The sequence below is a fragment of the Mustela nivalis genome, assembly GCF_964662115.1.
Source record: "Mustela nivalis genome assembly, chromosome: 1".
Lineage (NCBI taxonomy): Eukaryota > Metazoa > Chordata > Mammalia > Carnivora > Mustelidae > Mustela > Mustela nivalis.
This window is the reverse complement of record NC_139020.1, coordinates 54808786-54822595: the sequence shown is the minus strand read 5'-3', so window position 1 is coordinate 54822595 and position 13810 is coordinate 54808786. Positions and strand designations below refer to the sequence as shown.

At 36.0% G+C, this 13810-nt stretch overlaps 1 protein-coding gene across 1 annotated transcript in view; it reads left to right on the top strand.

Moving 5' to 3' along the window:
- MYH15 (myosin heavy chain 15) overlaps positions 1 to 13810 on the top strand; it is a gene marked incomplete at its 5' end in the record, with an annotated part of 154815 nt that overhangs the window by 137946 nt on the left and 3059 nt on the right. The window contains 1 exon segment of the mRNA XM_082719582.1: positions 13297 to 13392. Coding sequence (XP_082575708.1) covers positions 13297 to 13392 — 96 coding nt within the window.

The following is a 13810-nucleotide window of genomic DNA, read 5'->3' as shown; positions in this document are numbered from 1 at the left end:
GAGATTTATTGGACATAACACCTGGAAAGACAAAGGGGAGAGCAAGAAAGATCAGGCAGAGAAAGCCTTTAGGCGACAGTGCAAGTCTGACACCCATGAAAGGAAAGGGTGAAGGAAGGATGATGGGCCAGGAGAGGCACCTCTGAGCAGTCTCCAGCACAGAGGTTGCCCGGAAAGAAGCCGCACGTTGGGCAGTGATGGCCAGGTCCTCATAACTGCTGGCTGGGCCCAGGTGTTGGCTGGGGGATCCCTGGGGAGTGGTGATCTCAGTGTGAATGCTATAGCGACTCCCAAAGGTGCTACAGCTGGAGGTTTTCCGGTAAGTGCCCACCTCACAGCTTGAAGGGAAATCGGAACTGTGTACACCTCTGCCTACCACAGGGCTGAGATATGAACCTAAGCCTGACAAAGGTTTTGCCTTCTCAAGCGGAAGGAACACTGTTAACATCAGCAACCGCTCCTAGGCTTCTTCAGTTTTCTTCTTTGTGGCTTCCTTGACCACGCAGTAAGTTTACTGGTCTCCGTGAATTGGGTTTAAGCAATTAAACTGCTATTGGTTTTAGAACTTCCCGTAAACACATAATTCTATGAGTCTTCAAATTTCTTAAACCTGGGATGGAGAGAGACAGGCAGATGAAAAGAGAATAGATTTTATTGAAAAAATAGAGTTGTCTCATTTCCTTATATCTTGGTCTCTGCTTTAGTAAGCGTAAAATTAGTAATGAATTATCTATGGTCAGATTGTACTTTAAGGTGGAGTGGGGTAGCACGCTGAGCGATACAAATGGCTTGAAGTTTTTTTCTTTACTCATGTATTTATTTATTTATATTCAGATAAAATTGACACATAACATTGCATTAATGTTGGGTGTACAATATAATTTGATGTTTGTTTACATTGTGAAATGATTATCACAAGTTTAATTAACATCCATCACTACACATAATTACAAAATCTTTTTTTTCTTGAGATGAGAACTCTTAAGATTTACTCTCTTAGCAAGTTTCAAGTATACAACACTGTATTGTTAACCGCATTCACTATGCTCAACATTATATCTCTAGGACTTGTTCATCTTAAAACTGGGATTTTGTACCTCTTGACTACCTTGATCCATTTTTCCCACTCCCTACATCCCTAAGACCAATCTGTTTTTTTAGATTTTATGTATACGTAAGATCATATATTATTTGTCTTTCTCTGACTTATTTCACTTAGTATAATGCCCTAAAGGATTGCAAATGGCAGGACTTCCTTCTTTTTTATGGCTGAATAATATTCCTCTCTGTGTGTATATACACATACCCCATTTCCTTTATTCATTTGGATTTTTTGTTTGTTTTTTAAAGATTTCATTTATTTATTTATTTGAGGAAGAGAGATCACAAGTAGGTAGAGAGGCATGTAGAGAGAGAGGGGGAAGCAGGCTCCTTGTTGAGGAGAGAGCCCGATGCAGGGCTTGATTCCAGGACCCTGAGATCATGACCTGAGCCAAAGGCAGGCACTTAACCCACTGAGCCACCCAGACACCCCCATTCATTCATTTGTTGTTAGACACTTAGGTTGTTTCCATGAACATGGGGATGCAAGTATCTTTTTAAGATAGCGTGTGTTTCCTTCAGATAAATAACCAGAAGTAGGATTGCTGAATCATATGGTAGTTCTATTTTCAATTTTTTGAGGAAACGTCCATACCATTTTCCACAGTGGCTGCACCAGGTTGCATCCCCTATTCTTGTTTTCTCATTAACACTTGTTATTTCTTGTCTTTCTGATGATATCTCATTGTGATTTTGATTTGCATTTCCCTGATGGTTAGTGACGTTGAGTACCTTTTCATGTACCTATTGGCCATATATATATCTTCTTTGAAAAAAATGTCCATACAGATCCTCTGTTCATTTTTTTAGAACTCCAGTATAATTAATGTACAATGTTATATTAATTTCAGATACTCAAGATTGTATTTCAACAATTCTATACATTACTCAGTGCTCATGGAGATAAGTGTACTCAATTTCCTTCACCTATTTCACCCATCCCCCAAACACCTCCCATCTGGTAACTACCAGTTTGTTTTCTATATTTAAGAGTCTGCTTTTCATTTGTCTCTTATTTTATTTGCTTGTTTATTCTGTTTCTTAAATTTCATATATGAGTGAAACCATATGGTATCTGTCTCTCTCTGACTGACTTACTTTACCTAGCGTTATACCCTTTAGATCAATCCATGTTGTAGCAAATGGCAAGATTTCATTCTTCTTTAGAGCTGAATAACATTCTGTGTGTATATATACCACCTTTTCATTCATTCATCCTTTGATGGATTCTTGGGTCGCTTCCATATTTTCGCTATTGAAAATAATGCTGCAATAAACATAAAGGTGCATATATCTTTTTGAATTAATGTTTTCATATTCTTTGGGTAAATACTTAGTAGTGGAATTACTGGATCATATGGTAATTATTTTTTGAGGACCCTTCTTACTGTTTGCCACACTTACTGCACCAGTTTGTGTTCCTACCAACAGTGCCTGAGGCTTCCTTTTTCTCCCTTTTTCTTGTTGTTGTTTTTATTTTAGCCATTCTGATAGGTGTGAGGTGATATCTCATAGTTGTTTTGATTTGCATCTCCCTGATAATTAATGATGCTGAGCATCTTTGCATTTCTGTTTCTCAGCCCTTTTTTTAAATTATATTTTTTGTTTTCAGTTTTGTTCTGTTATTCAGTTGTATGAGTTCTTTATGTATTTTAGATATTAATCCCTTATTAGGTATAGGATTTAAAATATTTCTTCCTATTCTATGGGCTGCCTATTATTTATTTATTTATTTATTTATTTATTACTGTTTCTTTTGCTGTATGGATATTTTAGAGTTTGCTGTAGTCTCACTTATTTATTTTTGCTTCTGTTGCCTTTGTTTTTGCTGTCAAATCTAAATTTCATAGTCAAGACCTATTTTGAGGAGCTTACCCCATGTTTTCTTCTAGAAGTTTTATGGTTTCATATCTTACATTTAAGTCTTTAAGCCATTTTGAGCTAATTTTGTGTATGGTATAAGAAAGTGGTCTAGGGAAGCCTGGGTGGCTCAGTTGGTAAAGCAACTGCCTTCGGCTCAGGTCATGATCCCAGGGTTCTGGGATCGAGTCCCACATCAGGCTCCTTGCTCAAAAGGGAGCCTGCTTCTCCCTCTGCCTCTGCCTGCCTCTTTGTCTGCCTGTGCTCACTCGCTCTCTCTCCCTCTGTCTCTGACAAATAAATAAATAAAATCTTAAAAAAAAAAAAAAAGAAAGTGGTCTAGTTTCATTAGTTTCATTCTTTTCCTTGTGGCAATCGAATTTCCCCAATACCATTTTTTCAAGATACTCTCCTTTTGTATTCTTAGCTCCTTATCATAAAGTAATTGACCATTTATATGTGGTTTATTTCTGGGCTATTTTGTTTCATTAATCTATGTGTCTGTTTTAATGTCAATACCATACTGTTTTGATTACTATAGCTTTATAATACAGTTTAAAATTGGGTAGCATGGTGCACTGAGTTTTCTTCTTTCTCAGTTCCTTTGGCTATTTGGGGTCCTTTGTGGTTCCATACAAATTTTAAAATTGTTTATTCTATGTCAGTGAAAAATGTAATTGAAATTATGATAGGCATTGCATTGAAACTGTAAATTGCTATGTGTAATATAAACATTTTAATAATATTAATCCTTCCAGTCCATGAACATGGATTACCTTTCCATTTAATTTGTGTCATCTTAAATTTCTTTCATTAATGTCTTAAAGTTTTCAGGGTGTAGTTCCTTCATCCCTCTCGTTAAATTTATTCCTAAGAATTTTTATCCTTTTGATGCATTTGTAAATGGGATTGTTTTCTTTTCTTTTTTTTTTTTTTTTTAAGATTTATTTATTTTAGAGAGCAAGCACAAGCAGGGGGAGGGATAGAGGGAGAGGGAGACAAGCAGACTCTGTGCTGATCAGGGAACCCATCCTGGGTTCCATCCCAGGATGCTGAGATCATGACCTGAGCTGAAATCAAGAGTCAGATGTTTAACTGACTGAGCCACCCAGTGCCCTGAGATTATTCCTTCCTTTTTTCTTTTCTTTTCTCTTTTCTTTTTTTTTTTCAGGATTGTTTTCTTAATTTCTCTTTCTGATAGTTTGTCACTAGTGTACAGAAACACAATGGATTTTTGTATGTTGATTTTATATCCTGCAACTTTACTGTTTATTGTTGCTAATAGTTTTTGGTGGAGTCTTTAGTTTTTGTTTTGTTTTGTTTTGTTACATATGCTGGTGTATTATCTTCAAATCAAGGTTCTTTTACTTCTTCCTTTCTGATTTGGATGCCCTCTATTTCTTTTTCTTGCCTAATTGCTCTGGCTGAGACATCCAGTAATATGTTGAATAAAAGTACTAAGAGTAGGCATCTTTGTCTTGTTTCTAATCTCAGAGGTAAATCTTAGTTTTTCTTGAGTATAATGTTAGACAGCTAACTGAGTTTTTCATATATAGCATTTATTATCTTGAGAGATAACACTTTATACCTACACTATTGGGAGGTTTTATCATGAACTGATGTTGAATTTTGTCAAATGCTTTTTCTGCATGTAGTGAGATGATCATATGATTTCTATCCTTCATTTTGTTAATGTGGTGTATCACATTGACTTACAGATATCAAACCATCTTTGCATCCTTGGAATAAATCCAATTTGATCATGGCATGTGATCCTTTTAATGTATCATTGAATTCAGTTTGCTAATATTTTCTTGAGGATTTTCATATCTATGTTCATCAGGGATACTGGACTGTAATTTTCTTTCTTTCCTCTCTCTTTCTCTCTTATGGTTTGATATCAAGGTAATGCTGGCCTTGTAAAAGGTGTTGGAAGTGTTCTTTCCTCTTCAATTTTAGGAAGGAATTTGGGAAGAAGTGATATTGATTCTTCTTTAAACATTTGAAAGAATTTACCAATGAAGACATCTGGTCCTGGACTTCTGTTTTGTGTGTGTGTGTGTGTGTGTGTGTGTTTTATTACTATTCCAATTTCCTTGCTATAATTGGTCTGCTCAGATTTTTTTTTTTTTGGTATTAAGATTGATTGATTGATTTTAATTTTTTAAAAGATTTTATTTGTTTATTTTTGTGTGTGTGTGAGAGAGAGAGAGAGAGAGAGAGAGAGAGAGAAAGTACATGAGAAGGGGGAGGGGCAGAGGGAAAAGCAGACTCCTGCTGAGCAGGAAGCCAATGCAGAACTTGATCCCAGGGCCCCAGGACCATGACCTGATCCAAAGGCCAACACTTAACCAACTGAGCAACCCAGGTGCCTGAGTTTTATTTGTTTTTATCATTTTATTTTTTTATCATAATAAATGTACTCTTTAATCCCCATTTAAACCCCATTTCACTTAGCATTATTCTCTCTGGTTCTGTCCCTGTTGTAAATGGCAAGATTTCATTCTTTTTTATGACTGAATAATACACCAATAATATGGCTGAACACACACACACACACACACACACACACACACACACACACCACATCTTTATCCATTCATCTAATGAAGGACTTATGGGCTGCTTCCATAGTTTGGTTATTGTAAATAATGGTACAGTAAACATCAGGGTGCATGTATCCCTTTGAATTAGTGTCTTTGTATTTTTTGGGTAAAATACCCAGTAGTGCAATTTCTGGATCTTAGGATATTTCTATTTTTAATTTTTTGAGGAAACTCCATACTGTTTTTACCAATATGCATTCTGCCCAACAGGGTAGGAGAGTTCCTTTTTTCCCCACATCCTTGCCAAACTTGTTGTTTCTTATGTTTTTGATTTGTTCATATTTTCTCTTTATTCATGATTAAGTCTTGGTAGGTTGTATGTTCTAAGAATTTATCCATTTCTTTTAGGCTGTCCAAAGCTTTAGATATAATTGTTTACAATACTTTCTTATAATCCATTGCATTTCTAGGGTATCATTTGTAGTGTCTCCTCTTTCATTTTTAATTTTATTTGAGTCCTCACTCTTTTCTTGGTGAGTCTAGCTGAAAGTTTATTTAAAATGTTGCTATTGTTGAAGTATAGGTGACATAGAATGTTATATTAGTTTCATGTGTACAACATAGTGATTTGACATCTTTAGATGTTATGCTATATTCTCTACAGTGTAGCTACCATCTACCACCATATAATACTATTAAAATACCATTGGCTATATTCCCTATGCTGTGCCTTTCATCCCATGACTAATTCATTACAAAACTGGAAGACTGTACCCTCCCACTCCCCTTACTTCTTTTGCTCATCCCCAACACCACTGGCAACCACCAGCTCTCTGTATTTAAGATCTTGTTTTGCTATTTTTGTTAGTTCTTTCATTTTGTTTTTTAGATTACACATGAAAGTGAAATCATATGATACTTGTCTTTCTCAGGCTGGGTTATTTTATTTAGCATAATACCCTCTAGGTCCATTCATGTTGCTGCAAATGTAAGCCTGCATCCTTTTTTATGGCTTAGTAATATTCCATTGTTTATATATACCACATCTTTTTTCATTCGTCTCTGTGTTGACACTTAGGTTGTTTCCACATCTAGGTATTGTAAAAAATGCTGCAGTAAACATAGGGGTGCATATATCTTTGCAAATTAGTGTTTTTGTATTCTTTGGGTAAATACCCAGTAGGGGCATTACTGGATTGGTATTTACTATGGTACTTGTATTTTTGGTTTTTTGAGAAACTTCCATACTGTTTTCCCTAGTGGCTTCATCAACTTACCAACTTACATTCTCACTAATAGCGAATTAGTGAGAATGTAAGTTTCTCCACATCCTTGCCAACAATTTTTTTTTTTCTTTTAGCTATTCTGACAAGTGTAAGGTAATATTTCATTTGGGTTTTGATTTGCATTTCACTAATGACTAGTGATGGTGAGCATCTTTTCCTATGTCTATTGGCCATCTATATGCCTTCTTTGAAAAATGTCTATTCACGCCCAATGCACATTTTTAAATCAGATTATTTGGGGCTTTTGGTGTTGAGTTATATAAGTTCTTCATAAATTCTGGATATTAACCCCTTGACAGGTATATCATTTGCAGATATATTCTCCCATTTAGTAGGTGGTACTTTTGTTTTGTTGGTGATTTCCTTTACTGTGCAAAAGATTTTTAGTTTGGTATAATCCCAATAGTTTATTTGTGCTTTTATTTCCCTTGCCTAAGGAGACATGCCCATAAAAAATAAATAAAATAAATTAAAAATAGGAAACATCCATGAATATGTTGCTAAGGCTGATATCCAAGAGATTACTGCCTATGTTTTCTTCTAGGAGTTTTATGGTTTCAGGTCTCACATTAAAGTCTTTAATACATTTTGAGTTTATTGTTGTGTATGGTGTAAAAAAGTGGTCCAGTTTCATTCTTTTGCAGATTTCACAGCATCACTTATTGAAGAGACTGTGTTTCCTTCTTGTGTAGTCTTGCTGCCTTTGTCATAGGTTAACTGACGATATAGGTGTAAGTTTCTTTTGGGGCTCTCTGTTCTGTTCAGTTGATCTATGTATTTATTTTCATGCCCGTACTGCACTGTTTTATTATAACTTTATAGTACATCTTGAAATCTGAGACAGTTTTATTCTTCTTTCTCAAGATTGCTTTGGCTATTTGGGTTCTTTTGTGCTTCTACAAATTTTAGTATTATTTGTTCTAGATCTGTGAAAAATACTATTGGTATTTTGATAAGGAGGACATTGAATCTCTAGAATTGTTTTCTTAATTTATCTTTCTTCCACTTCATTTCAGTGTATTGAAAAGCAACAGATTTATGTATATTAATTTTGTATTTGGTAGCTTTACTGAATTCATTTATTCATTTCTTCTAGATTATCCATTTTGGGGGCATATTAATTGTTTATAGTAGTTTCTTATGATCCTTTGCATTTATGTGGCATCAGTGGTAATGTCTCCCCTTTCATTTCTATTTTTATTTGAGTCCTCTCTTTTTTTCTTCGTGAGTCTTGTTAAACACTTATCAATTTTATCTTTTTTAAAAAAACAGCTCTTAGTTTCATTTTCTATTGTCTTTTTAGTCTTTCTTGATTTATTTTCATTCTGATATTTGCTATTTCCTTCCTTCTAGAACTTAGATCTTTGATTTTTCTTCTAGTTCCTATAGCATAAAATTAGGTTGTTTGAGATCTTTCTTCATTTCATAATGTGGACATTTATTACTATGAACTTCCCTCTTAGAATCGCTTTTGCTATATCCTATAAGTTTTGGTATGTTGTATTTCCATTTTCATTTGCCTCAAGGTATTTTTTTTTTATGGAGAAAAAGTAAGTTTATATTTATAAGAGGTAAAATTCATAATGAAGAAATTAGAGGTACCAACATTTATGTGATAAACAATACTGCATCAAAGTATTTTAAAGAACAGCTTCTTATTTTGTTTTAGTTTCAAAGGTAGAGTTTAATGATTTGTTAGTTGCATATAAGCCTCAAGGTTTTTTTCTTTTTTTCTTTTTTGGTGTTTTTTATTTCTCTTTTGATTTATTCTTTGATGCATTGGTTGTTTAGAGATATTGTTTAATCTTCATATATTTGTGAATTTTCCAGGTTTTTTTTCTTATACTTTCAGTTTCATAGTGTGTGGTCAGAAAAGACACTTGGTATGATTTCAGTGCTTTTAAATTTGTTAAGACTTGTTTTGTGGACTAACATATGATCTATTCTGAGGAATGTTATACGCATGCTTGAGAATAATGTGTATTCTGTTGCTTTTGGTTGGAGTGTATACAGTCTGTTAAGTCCATCTGTTCTAATGTTTTGTTTAAGGACTATGTTTCCTTAATGATTTTCTGTCTGTATGATCCATCCATTGATGAAAATTGGGTATTAAAGTTCCCTATTATTTTTGTGTTGCTGTTTGTTTTTCCCTTTCATTCTGTTAATATTTGCTTTATATATGTAGATGTTCATATATTAGTGCATAGATATTTACAAATGCTATATCCTCCTGTTGGATTGACCCCTTAATCATTATAGAATGACCTTTGTCTCTTATTAAAATCTTTGTCTTAACATCTGTTTTGTCTGATAGAAATGTAGCTACTCTACCTTCATTTTGGTTATCATTTGCTGGGAATATCTTGCTGCATTCCTTTACTTTTAGTCTGTGTGTGCCTTTAGATCTGAAATGAGTCTCTTATAGGCAGCAGGTAGATGATTCTTTTTTTAAAAAAATAAAAAAATATTTTATTTATTTATTTAACAGAGAGAGAGTGATCACAAGTAGGTAGAGAGGCAGGCAGAGAGAGAGGGGGAAGCAGGCTCCCTGTTGAGCTGAGAGCCCTATGTGGAACTTGATCCCAGGACCCTGAGATCATGACCTGAGCTGAAAGCAGAGGCTTTAACCCATTGCACCATCCAGGCACCCTGAGTCTTGTTTTTTAATCCATTCAGCCACTATGTCTTTTGATTGGAGAATTTGGTTCACTTACATTTAAAGTAATTATTGACAGGGGTGTACATAATTGCCGGTTTGTTAGTTTTCTGGTTGTTTTATAATTCCCTTCTTCCTTTTTCTGCTCTTGCTTTCTTTGTGATTTGATGATTTTCTGTAGTATGGTTAGGTTCCTTTCTCTTTATCTTGTGTATCTACTACTGCAGGTTTTTGCTTTGTGGTTACCATGAGGCTTACATAAAACAACCTGTATTTATAATAGTCTATTTTAAGCTTCAATTGGGATGCATTCTAAATCTCTATATTTTCGCTCTCCTCTCTACTCACATTTTATGTTTTGATATCATAATATACATATTTTTATCTGTGTATTCATTAACAGATTTTGGAAGTTGGTTCTTTTTACTTTTTTTTCTTTTAACCTTCATACTAGATATATAAGTGACTTATCAACCACCAGAACAGCATTATATTACCTTAATTTTATATATTTATCTTTACCAGTGAAATTTATTTGTTCATATTCTTTTACTTATTAGTGAGTGCCCTCTCATTTCAGTTTACAGAGTTCCGTTTAACATTTCTTATAAGGTCAGTCTAATGATACTGAATGCCTTCATGTTTTTCTTGTCTGGAAAACTATTTATCTCTCCTTCAATTCTGAAGGACAACTTTGCTGGGTATTCTTATTTGGTGGGATTTTTGTTTGTTTGTTTTTTGTTTTTTTTCCCTTTCAACTCTTTGACTATATTATACCATTTCCTACTGCCCTGGAAAGGTTTTGTTGAAAAATCTGCTTATACAGTCCTATGAGGTTTCCTTTGTATGTAACAAGTTGTTTTTCTCTTGCTACTTTTAAGATTCTCTTTCTGATTTTGACAATTTAATATTGTGTGTTTTGGTGTGGGCCTCTTTGGGTTCATTTTATTTGAAAGTCTCTGAATTTCCTGGATCTAAATGTCTGTTTCTTTCCCCAAGTTAGAGAAGTTTTCAACCATTATTTTTTTCAAATTTTGTCTGCCCTTTTCTCTCTTTATTCTCCTCTGGGACCCCTATAGTACAAATATTCGTCTGCTTGATGTTCTTCTCTAAATCGCTTAAGCTATGTTCACTCTTTTATTCTTTATCATTTTGCTGTTCTGATGAGATGAATCCCACTGCCCTGTCTTCGAGTTTGCTGATCCATTCTCTTGCTTCTCCTAGTCTGCTGTTGTACTTTTTAGTCCACTAATTGTATTCTTCATCATTGTGATTCTGTTTGGTACTTTCTTATATTTTCTGTCTCTTTGTTGAAATTTTCATTTTGTTCATGCATTGTTCTCCTGAGCTTGGTGAGCATCTTTATGACCATTATTTTGAACTCTTTATCAGGTAAATCACTTACCTCTTTTTCTGAGATTTTATTTTGTTCTTTGGTTTGGAGCACGTTCCTCTATTCCTTCATTTTCTTTGCTTCTCTGTACTGGTTTCTCTGTGTTACATAAAAAAGATACCTCTCCCAGTCGTGACTGAGAGGTCTCATGTAGGAGATGATCTTTATTGTTCAACACTTCTCTAGCTCTTGGTTGTTCCTAAAATCTTTGTAATTGTCCAAGCAGTCTTCTTTGGTCTGAGTGGCTCCCAATAGTTGATGATGTCCTAGCCTATTAGAGTCCCAAAGGGGAGATCTCAGTACCTAGATGCAGGCTGATTGGAAGCTGATCTTCAGGTAAGATCTTTTTTTTTTTTTAATTTTTTTTTAAATTAACATATAATGTATTATTAGCCCCAGGGGTACACGTCTGTGAATCGCCAGATTTACACACTTCACAGCACTCACTATAACGCATATGTTCCCCAGGTCCATAACCCAACCACCCTCTCCCTACCCCCACCCCTGGCAACCCTCAGTTTGTTTTGTGAGATTAAGAGTCTCTTATAGTTTATCTCCCTCCTGATCCCATCTTGTTTCATTTATTCCTTTCCAGGTAGGAGCTTTTAAAACATGCAAATATACCTCTTCTAAGGGAAGATTGAGAGAAGGACATTTCTGTCTGTTTTCTTTGTGCTGAGACTTGAGGTGCTAGCCATTTAAGAACTGTTTCTTTGTTTACTGCCATTCCATTGATCCTGTGAGCATAAACCTTGCTGACCACCAGAGCCAGGCTATCAAGAGATGTGTCTTCTGGACAGAGTTACACAATCCAGGGCACCAGATCTGTACACAAACTCCTTTCTTGGCAGCATCAGCCAGCAAGGGTAGAACAGATGGAGAGTATAAAGCTGGCCCCACCAGTTTCCCAGTCTCTGGAGAAGATTGCAGTCAGTCCCTTGATGTATGTTAAATTAGAAGCAAACTCCTCAGTCACAGCTACTAAGATAAATAAATTGGTCTCTTTTACAGAATGATGGCATTTCAGTATGCTCCTTCTATACTGTGCCATGGCAGGGGAAGGGGCAGCTGGTTAAGCAGTTTTTGTTTGTTGCAGTCCTACGGGACCACTAGCCACTAGAGCCATAACTTCATGAGGTATTCCCTGGGTTGCAGCCACAAAACTAGGGAGCCAAATATGCACAAGCTCCTTTCTGAGAGATATGAGAAACCTGGAGTGAGGTAGGGAGCAAGTGTGAATATGATGCCTACTTGCCTCTCCAGTATCTGGAGAGTATTGTAGTCAGCCCCTTGACGTGTTTAAATTAGAAGCCTGCCCCTAGCCTTTTGCTGCTAAGGTAAGCAAAGAGGCCTCTTTCGTGGAAAGACTGGGTGTTTCTATCTGTTACCTCATGCTGTGTCCAGGGGGAGGGGATATTGACTGAACTTACAGAGGTGGGAATAAGCAGGGGAGCTGTGAGGTAATAGATGAGCCTAGCCGGAGTGGAGGAAGTTTGTGGAAGGAAGTGGAAGGTAGGTGGAAAGACCATGAAAGTCATCAAAGGTTGACATTTGATGAAATAGGTAAGATGAAAACAGGAAAATAAGTTGAGCAGCAGGGGTAGGTCTTGATTAAATCAATATCTCAGCCATAAGCCAGTTGAGATGTTCTTCTTTCGGGAAGCTCAACAGTTCCAGAATGGAGATATTCTAGTTAAAGAGACATAGGAAATTGGAGGATGTGCAGAATCTTGCCTGCCTGCATACCTCTCCTTTCCTGTTTCCTCAAAATACACAAGGCTCTGTAAAGCTTAGTTGAGAAATACTACCTTAGTAGATTTTGTTTCTCTAGCCCAAGCCTGGATTGCAATGGAAGCAATGAGAATGTACATACCAACATGCCATCGCTTACAGAATTTTCCTATCTCTGATTATGCCCACACCAGAATTTCAGAAATCTTACCTTTTCTATAGTTTCATTATCCAAAGCGAAGAGTCAGTTAGAAAGTTCAAGGAAAGAGTTGATTAGTGAGATAGGATTAGAGAGAGATTAGTAGGCTCTCAGTTCCAGGTCTTAGATTCATTTGTGTAGAATAGTCAGGAGTTCAGAGAGCAAAGAGAGGAGGATTCGTTTCTAGTTTTGCACATGAAGCTTTTGTAACAATGGTACTTCCTTCCAACTGAGAAAGCACAGGCAGGTGTAGCTTGGTTAGGATGGAAGGGCTGTGACCAAATTAAAACTAGTGGCTTTAACTTCTATTTCAGTGAAAGACTCGTGGAGTTCTGAGATCAGTGCTCAGAGCTGTGTTAATTTCTCAAAACCTGGGATGAGTAAAGTTAGACCCATTTTTCAAATCACAACTAAAATATGTTGCTTAATAAAGTTTCCTAACTCTTATTTTCTTATAAGGCAACTCCCAATGCAGACTGCTGGATCATTCAAATCATCTTCATATATTCACCTATGCATTTCAGGCAGGGGAAGACCAAAAAGATCTGAGCAGGATGCAGACTCTGATGGATCAACTTCAGCTGCAAGTACAAAGTTACAAGCAGCAAATGGAGGCCACAGTAAGTACCTGGGGCTGTTGCAGTCTCGTGGATTTCCCAGCGATTGTTCTTGATTAATGGAGACATGTGAGTATTTTATCTAGAGAGGACCAGCTCAGCTTAAAGTCTGTTCATTCTCTAGTTTTTCTCAAACTAGAGTTATCACCCATGCTCAGAAAATTGTTACTTTTCCTTCCAGGGAGTCAGAACGCTGCCTTCAACCTTGTGGTTATACTCAAACACGTGCATTGCAAGAATAGAGTCCAGTAAGAACACAGTGTTGTATAGTTGAATTTTTGGCCAGGTAGTCCCCTTGGGGCCTTCCTACCCCAAAACCTTGGGTGAGCATAAATGTGCTTCCTAGTCCTTTTTCCTGATGAACCTGGACATAACTGAACCAGATAACCATCATTTGAAATGTATTTGCCAACCTTGGGTT